The following is a 9,101-nucleotide window of genomic DNA, read 5'->3' as shown; positions in this document are numbered from 1 at the left end:
AAGCCCGGGCATTTCAAGATAGATTGCCCGGAATTAAAATGGATGACAAGAAAACTTAAGAAGAGAAAATTCATGGCTGAATGGAGTGAAAGTGAGGAGTCAAGTTCGGAAGAGGAAGATCAACAAGAGACGGCCCAAATCTGCTATATGACCAATGACGATAAGGTAGATTCTGAACTAGAATGTGATTTTACAGTAGAAGAGTTACATGATGCATTTTTAGAACTCATGGAAGAACACAAGAAATTAATCAATAAAAATAAAGTTCTAAAAGATGAAAATTAATCTCTTATCAAAGAAAAGCTAAAACTATCTAATGACTATGAAACATTAAGTAGGAGATTCACCAATGAAACCAAAAGTCAAATTGCTGAAAATGTCAAGTTAAAAAAAGATGCTGAAAAATACAAATCCTTAGTAGACAAGTTTACACTTAGCTCAACTAAATTAAATATAATTTTTAATAGTCAAAAAGCTGTATATGATAAAGTTAGGTTAGGATATAAAACAAATAGGAAACAAAAATACTTAAAGAACATATTTGTGAAAGCCAAAAATAAAAATATAACTTGTCATTGCTGCAATAAATTAGGATATAAAGCATATGAATGTAATTATAGAAAGTATAGCTACAACAAATTGAGTAATAATTATAAGCTAAAATCCAAAAAAATTTGGGTTTCAAAAGGAACATCAAGTACTAACCCTAAAGGACCCAACATAGTTTGGGTACCTAAAGCATATTCTTGATCTTGATTGCAGAGGTGTCTTGCAGCTAATAAGGTGGATAAACAATGGTATCTAGATAGCGGCTGTTCAAGACACATGACAGGTGATGTAGAACAATTTATCATCTTGAAATCTAAGAAGGGTGGAGTGGTAACCTATGGAGACAATGGAAAAGGACTTATCATTGGAAAGGATAAAATTTATATTACTCTATCCACCTTTATAGAAAATATTTTATTAGTTAATGGTCTGAAACATAACCTACTTAGCATAAGTCAATTTTGTGATAAAGGCTTTAAAGTCACATTTGAAGCCTCAGTATGCATAATCACAAATCCTAAAGATAATAACATTGTACTTATAGAACAAAGGCAGAGAGATATTTACATGGTAGATCTTCATGATTTAGGCAAGAAAAATGGATTATGTTTAATTACTAATGAAGAAAAGAAAAATGAAACAAGTTGGCTTTGGCATCGTAGACTAGGACATGCTAGTATGGACTTAATATCAAAACTAGTCAAGAAGGATTTGATAAAAGATGTGCCAAAATTGATCTTTGAAAAGGACAAAATCTGTGGTCCATGCTCATTAGGTAAGTAAACAAAATTATCCTTCAAATCAAAGAATATAGTATCAACCACTAGGCCTTTTGAACTCATACACATGGATCTATTTGGACCCACTAGAACCACAAGTCTAGGAGGGAAGAAGTATGGACTAGTTATAGTAGATGATTTTTCAAGATATACATAGGTTTCATTTCTTGCACATAAGAATAAAGCATTTTCAGCATTCTTGAAATATTATAAAAATATCATAACTGAAAAAAAGCTCACCTTAATAGCAATTCGAAGTGATCATGGAACTGAATTTGGAAATCAACACTTTGAAGAATTTTGTAATGAAAATGGTATCTCGCATCAATTTTCAGCACCTAGAACGCCTCAACAAAATGGGGTTGTTGAAAGAAAAAACAGGACCTTGGCAGAAATGGCACGCACAATGTTGTGCGAGTCAAATCTTCTAAAGTACTTTTGGGCTGAAGCTATAAATACTGCTTGCCATATTCTAAATCGGATTTTGATACGACCTATAACCAAGAAAACTTCTTATGAACTTTAGAAGAATAAGAAGCCAACTGCTAAATTTCTTAGAGTATTTGGATGTAGATGTTTCATTTTAAACAATGGCAAGGAGGATCTAAGTAAATTTGATGCCAAGTCAGATGAAGGTATCTTCTTAGGATACTCTACATCTAGCAGGGCATACAGAGTATTCAACAAAAGAACTCTTGTAGTTGAAGAGTCAATTAATATCATTTTTGATGAGTTTGATAGTGAGTCTCCTAGAAGAGAAAATATTCTTGATGATGATGCAGGAATTATTGACTTTGAAAAATTGAATCTTGATGACGTGCCAAATCAAGAAAAGAAAAATGAACGCGTGCCACTACAATCTCAAGACTTGGCAAAGGAATGGAGGTATGCACATGGACACCCTAAAGACTTAATCATTGGTGATCCATCTCAAGGGGTAAGAACTCGATTCTCTCTTAGAAATTTAAATGATTATCTTGCTTTTATTTCACAATTAGAACCTAAGACTTATGAAGAAGCTGAAAAAGACATAAATTGGATAAATGCTATGCAAGAAGAATTAAATCAATTCAAAAGAAGTAATGTATGGACATTAACTGAGAGACCAAAGCATAACCCTGTAATTGGAACAAAATAGATCTTTAGAAATAAATTAGATGAAAATGGGGTAGTCATAAGAAATAAAGCTAGACTTGTAGCTAAGGGATACAATTAAGAAGAAGGGATAGATTTTGAGAAAACATTTGCTTCCGTAGCCAGATTAGAAGCTATTAGATTACTTCTAGCTTTTGCATGCTTCATGGATTTCAAATTGTATCAAATGGATGTAAAAAGTGCCTTCTTAAACGATTTTATAGAGGAAGAAGTATATGTAGAGTAACCTCCTGGTTTTAAGAATCATGAATTACTAAATCATATGTTTAGATTACATAAGGCATTATATGGATTGAAACAAGCACCTAGGGCTTGGTATGATCGACTAAGCAAATTTCTACTGAATAATGATTTCAGTAGGGAAAATATAGATAAAACACTTTTTCTCAAAAGAAAAGATAAAAATCTGCTAGTAGTTCAAAGGGTTTTTTGCATGGATATCCTTTTAAATATCAGATTTTGCGTGAATACCCTTCCAAAATTGATATTTGCATGTATACCCTCGTAAAATACTTGTTTTGCTATGTTATCCTTTTTTATTCTTATTTTTGCATATGTACCCATGCCATCTAACACCGTTAAAAAATTAACGGTTTCAAATTAAAATGACTAAAATACCCTTAATGGGTAGGCGTGCAAATAAAAAAATTTATAAGGGTATACAAGCAAATAGTAACTTTATAAGGATATTCATACAATTTCCTATATTTAGAAGGGTATATACGCAAAAAAAAAGCCTAGTAGATGGAAAGAATTTAGATACATTAATTAATGTGATAGCCTTTATAATTCTGTATTTATTAGGAAATGCACCCGGTCCTAGTAGATGGAAAGAATTTAGATACGTTAATATGGTTGTCATCATTTGAGGAACAACAAAACAATCTCCACATACACACACACACACACACACACGTGTCTTTGTATGTATTTGCTAAAGGTATGCCTGATATCTACGAATTCGGGTAACAAATGGAGGTAGATATCCCAAGATGTTCAAAGTAAACGAATTTGGTGTATATAGTATTATAGTTGAAGAGTACATCCCACAGTCCCCCATCCAAGGACCAAGAATGATAAGAATGCTCAAAATAAGTAATTAATGGAATACTGGGAAACATATGTACTCTAGTTTTGCCGGGCTATATATTTTATTTAAAAACAATATATGATAACTTCTCTTCTTTTACCTAATCCCATCTTATCAGATTAAAATTCATTCCGACATGCTATGGCTTTAGAATCTCTGAAAAAACAAAAAAAAACACACACACACACACACACACATATATATATATATATATATATATATATATATATATATATATATATTTCCCCTCTGCGATCACCTCCTCAATCATTCAGCTTCTCATACGTAATCTATGAGCAGTAATTTGAAAATATGCAGAAGAAAACCACCTTATCCTATAGTTATACATCAACCAAAAGCACCAATAGTTCTTCAAATTTAAAAAAAAAAACAAAACAAAACAGTCACCATGTTTGTAGTAAAGAAGAGATATTCTTGTACCAAGATTTGCATTAAACACCAACCAAGATGAATAGGTAGGAGTAGAAATAATAGCATTAATTCTACCAACCTACTTGTACTAGAGAAAAAAAAACAAATCTATATCCAACATAATCTTCACTGCTCCAGCAAAACATGCGATTGCAATTAGCAAAAAAATGAAAAAGAATAAGTATGAGAATTAACTCTATATCAACAAATAAATTATATTTAGTAATAATGCTAAAAGTGATCCAAATAACTTGAAAGCAAATAAGGTGCAAACGTTAGGATAGGTATATCCAACATGTACCAATCAAGATTGTGGGTCGGCATTATCTTCTCTAACTAAAGTTTCCATTCTCTTAGTTTGCTTGCGGGGTCGTCCTTTATTTTTTTTTCCTCTTGGTGCTACGAACACTGCATGTGTGCCTCCTGAACATGACACTCTTCCTCTTGAACCATTTCCCTTAGGCCTGCAATATTTTAATGATAACCAAGTGATAAAACACAAACATCATTAAGTTAGAGTAGTGCTATATGTTACCTCCCAAGCTTCTTCGGTGCAGAAGAAGAGGACATTGAAGCTTGAGATTCCTCCACTACTGAATTTTTGCAAGTTTTTGCATGATGCCCAAGATCACCGCAACGCTTACATTTGTGCATCTTCTTCGATGTATTCTCATCTGTACCCCTAATTCTCTTCTTTTTAGGCCTTCTTGGAGGTCTTAGACTGAGCTTAGGAGGCAATACCTTATATCCAATATCAATTTTTATCCATTGGACCTTGTCAGGTAATGGTCCAATTTCTAATGCATAGGCAGTCTTATACTTGGCAACAGTGAAGTACTCCGAGACATAATTTTCCAAATTTGCACCTCTCATACTACAAATAAAAGCTGCAGCATGCACACAAGGAATGCCCGACACCTCCCACAGACGACAAGAGCACCTTTGTTCATTTAGAATTACTTCATGTCTTCCATTAGTCTCAATTACTTCTGCTCTATAATCACTGGTTCTATAAACATTATAATCACCTAGCTTAAGGCTAATGTCTCTTACATACTTCATTACCACAGGAACTAAATTTCCTTTCCAACGGGCAGCCATTCTCCTTCTTGCTTCCATTTTCACCATAATTTTTTGTCTTACGACATCTAATAAATCAAGAACTGGCCTATGTCTAGCCTCAGAAATCCAAGCATTGAATGACTCCGAAAGGTTGTTTGTTATATAGGAGCACTTAGCTGTGATGCCAAACTGAGATCTACTCCATAAGCCAATATTTTCAGCATTAAGATACTTGAATGCCTCCAAGCTAGCCTCCTTAATTTGATTGATGATATCGTCATGTTGGACTTTTGTATATGCCCTTGCAGCTCCCCATACCTTAATTTTAAGCCAGTCTCCTGGAAACTTTGTTTGAAAGTTTTTGTACAAGTGTCTCATGCATTTTCTATGCTCTGCTTGAGGGTATATATGTTGCACTGCTTCTTCGAGTCCCTTTTGTCGATCTGATACAAGTACTAGACCTTCTGGAGTTTGAATTGATTCTTTAAGTGCCTCCAAAAACCAAGTCCAGCTATCACTATTTTCAGATTCTGCAATACCAAAAGCAACTGGAAACAAACCATTATTTCCATCAAGTGATGTAGCAGCCATCATCACACCCCTGAACTTTCCCTTTAAGTGGCAACCATCTAGGCCTATGAAAGGCCTACAACCAGCTAAAAAGCCCGTACTGCAAGCTTGCAGACAAATAAAGAAGCGGTGGAAGTAATGCTTGTCATCAACCACATCTAACTTTAGCTTTACTACACTACCTGGGTTTCTTCTCAAAAGCTCCTCCTTGAAATCCTCCATTCTCTCAAAAGAATCTGCCCAATTACCATGAATCATAGACATGGCAAGCTCCTTTTCTCTCCAAACTCTGTGGTATGGAAGCTCAAGATGATAGAATTGCAACAATCTCCTTTTTAACTCAATAGGCGACAGGTCACCCTCTTTTCGTAGCCAACCAATGATCCTATCACATATCCAAAATTGTGTGGCCATCTTGTTGCCACATTTGTTTATAGATGAGCACGTATGAGGTTCCTTCAATTTTTTGACCTGCACATACAAACAAAATAATATATTAATACATGCAATATTTTTCATAAGCCCTGTAATTAAAAGCTAACATATTTCAACCATAATACCTGAAATGTATGACCATCACATAATAGTGAAGCATGAAGTCTCCAATTACAAGCTTCATCTTTGCAACTCACTGTCATTCTACCAGGCTCACTTTTGAGAACTCTTACGGCAAATTCATTCAATATAGCATACTGACTCAGTGCCACCTTGAACTGTTCTCGACTTGTATATTTTGTCCCTACGGCCATGTTAGGATCCACAATGTCCATCTCATATGTCTCTCCCTCATACTCTATGATATTTTCATCATCATCATCAGAATCGCTATTATAAATACTGTGATAGCTACTCTCAGAACCATAAATTTCAGTATCTGTTTCCTGCTCCTCTTGAGATAAAGTTTCATCATTTACCCCAACAAAGTCATTATTTTCAATAGCAGTAGCTAAAGTATCAATGCCTATTGTAGCTAGATGCTCATTTTCATTGTACCTTTGGTTTTCTCTTACTTCATCCTCTCGAATCTCTTCTATTGCAGTTGCAGTGCTTCTACATATTTCAATTTGATCTTGGCTGCCTAGTGTTGATTGAGAAAGTTGTATAATATTGGTCTCTTTTGTGACAAATATGAAGCACTCTTTTAAATCCTTATACTCCTCAAACAAACTCATTAATTTTTGATCTGTGTCTAATATCATGTAAGACTTAGGCATTAAATGTCTAATCACAGACCAAATCTTTATAGTCTCTTCAAGCTTCAAATTGAAGGTATGCACTATATCATCATATAGGTCCTTATAGCAAAAACAGTCAACATCAACTAACCAGCTCTTTTGTCTTCCAAAGTAGTACTTAAGTCTTGTAGAATTCTTAACCTTCTTAAAATATCCTCCAAATTTTACCTTCAATTTGAATAGTTGTTGCTCCATTTAAGAACCTGTACATTGAATAAATAAATATGCACGATATAAATTGTAAGAGAGTGTTTATCAACCAAATGTATTCTAACAAAATAAAAGAAAAAAAGAATAATATACAACCATATTATATTTCAACAATCAATCAAAAATGGGTTCGTCTTTCTTACCCCCAAATAAAGTATATGGTATACAGTTAGAAACCAAAAAATAGAGTTTCAATATAGGTTCACAGCGAAAAATAGGAATGAAATAAAATCAGCTACAACAATCATTATTGTTGTTCCAACACTTGTAATGATTATTTTTTTTGGTTCAAATTAATAGAAGAAAAATAGTATAAATCAACGAAAGAGAAGAGAGGAAAAGATGATATTGAAATACCTTTGTTTATGATCAACTTTGTTTATGATCAACAGATGGCAGAGTTTTTGAAGGTTTGAAAGATCGATTGCGTCTTTGGAGAGGAAAGATTTACAACCCAGAAATTTTTTTTCTTTATTCTTTGTTGGGTTCCAGAACAGGGAGGAAGGGGGTCGGAGATCCCGAGCGAGCGCCTCGTGATCTCGGGCAGCTCTCTCGCCATGTGCCGCGGGATCGCGATCTCGCCATCGCGAACGCCCGCGGGCGAACCAGCCAAGATCTCACGATCGCGTCTCCCGCGGGCGAACGCCAGCGATAGCGTCGCGATCTCGCGAACGCCCGCGATAACGTCGCGATCTCGCGGACGCCCGCGATCGGGATCCCGATTCGTGGGGGGCGGGCGGGCGCCGGGGGGTGGGGGCGGGGGTTGGGGAAGCCGGCCGCCGGGAGGGAAGCCCGCGGGGGGGTGGGGAAGCCGCCGGGAGGGGGGGAAGCCCGTGGGGGGTGGGGAAGCCGCCGGGGGGGGGGGGGGAGCCGCCGGGAGGGGGGGCGCCGGGGGGGGAAGCCTGCGGGGGGTGGGGAAGCCGCCGGGGGGGGGGGGGGGCGCCGGTGGTGGGTAAGCCGGGCGCCGGGGGGGTGGTGAAGCCGGGCCGGGGGGGGTGGCGCGGGGAACCCAGGCGCGGGGGTGTGGAGGTGGAAGAGTTAAGGGTAATAATGTCATTTCGAATTTTATTTTTATTTTTAATTAATATAAATATAATTTTTTTAAACACCGTTAGAACAACCGTTACATTAGGATATTTGTACAATAACAGAATTTTACGAGGGTATACATGCAAATATCAATTTTGGAAGGGTATTCACACAAAATCTAACATTTAGAAGGGTATCTATGCAAAAAATCCTAGTTCAAATATACGTAGATGACATAATTTTTGGTGCCATTAATGATAATCTTTGCAAAGAGTTTGCTAAATTAATGCAAGGAGAATTCGAGATGAGTATGATAGGAGAACTAAATTTCTTTCTCAGATTACAAATCAAGCAAACTAAGAAAGGTATCTTAATTCATCAAACTAAGTACACAAAGAAAATATTAAAGAAGTTTGGGAATGAAAATCACAAGGGAATAGGCACCCCAATGAATCCCACTAGTAAGCTAGACAAAGATGAAAAAGAAAAAAGTATAGATATAAAGCTTTATAGAGGCTTAATTGGATCTTTCTTTACCTTACTGCTAGTAGGCCAGACATAGTGTTTAGTGTGGAAATATGTGCTAGATACCAATCAGATCCTAAGGAGTCACATCTAAGTGCTGTCAAAAGAATTCTTAGATATTTAAGAGCAACCACAAACATAGGTTTATGGTACTCTAGAGACTCCTATTAAGATTTATTTGCATATTCTGATGCAGATTTTGCTGGTTGCAAATTGGATAGAAAGAGCACTAGTGGAACATGTCAATTTTTAGAAAATAACTTAGTATCATGGTTTAGCAAAAAGCAGAAGTCGGTAGCATTGTCAACGGCTGAGGCCGAATATATAGCTGCCGGGAGTTACTGTGCTCAAGTACTATAGCTCAAGCAACAACTAGAGGACTATGGAATTAAACTAGACAACATTCCTATAAAGTGTGATAACACTAGTGCCATTAACCTTACTAAAAATCCGGTTCAGCACTCT

The 9,101-nt window shown here is 36.2% G+C and overlaps 1 protein-coding gene across 1 annotated transcript; it reads right to left on the bottom strand.

The window, feature by feature from the left end:
* Positions 1-4,404: 4,404 nt before the first annotated feature.
* Positions 4,405-7,067, bottom strand: LOC103723383. The gene is made up of 3 exons (XM_039119872.1): positions 6,198-7,067; positions 4,650-6,108; positions 4,405-4,469 (listed from the first exon to the last, which is right to left on the bottom strand). The coding sequence occupies exons 1-3, from the start codon at positions 7,065-7,067 to the stop codon at positions 4,405-4,407; spliced, it is 2,394 nt and encodes a 797-aa protein (XP_038975800.1).
* Between the last annotated feature and the right edge of the window lie 2,034 nt (positions 7,068-9,101).

This window comes from Phoenix dactylifera, unplaced genomic scaffold, assembly GCF_009389715.1.
Source record: "Phoenix dactylifera cultivar Barhee BC4 unplaced genomic scaffold, palm_55x_up_171113_PBpolish2nd_filt_p 000648F, whole genome shotgun sequence".
NCBI lineage: Eukaryota > Viridiplantae > Streptophyta > Magnoliopsida > Arecales > Arecaceae > Phoenix > Phoenix dactylifera.
Note: the sequence above shows the minus strand (reverse complement) of the source record. Positions and strands in the feature narration are given on the sequence as shown.

What these genes read in the sequence shown, in the direction of transcription:
- LOC103723383 (XM_039119872.1), bottom strand. Translation starts at nt 7,067, where the DNA reads ATGGAGCAACAACTATTCAAATTGAAGGTAAAATTTGGAGGATATTTT. An exon ending in GTGATGGTCATACATTTCAG is followed by an intron (nt 6,109 to 6,197) that starts GTATTATGGTTG and finishes TTGTATGTGCAG; the next exon opens with GTCAAAAAATTGAAGGAACC. An exon ending in ATCGAAGAAGATGCACAAAT is followed by an intron (nt 4,470 to 4,649) that starts GTAAGCGTTGCG and finishes AAAATATTGCAG; the next exon opens with GCCTAAGGGAAATGGTTCAA.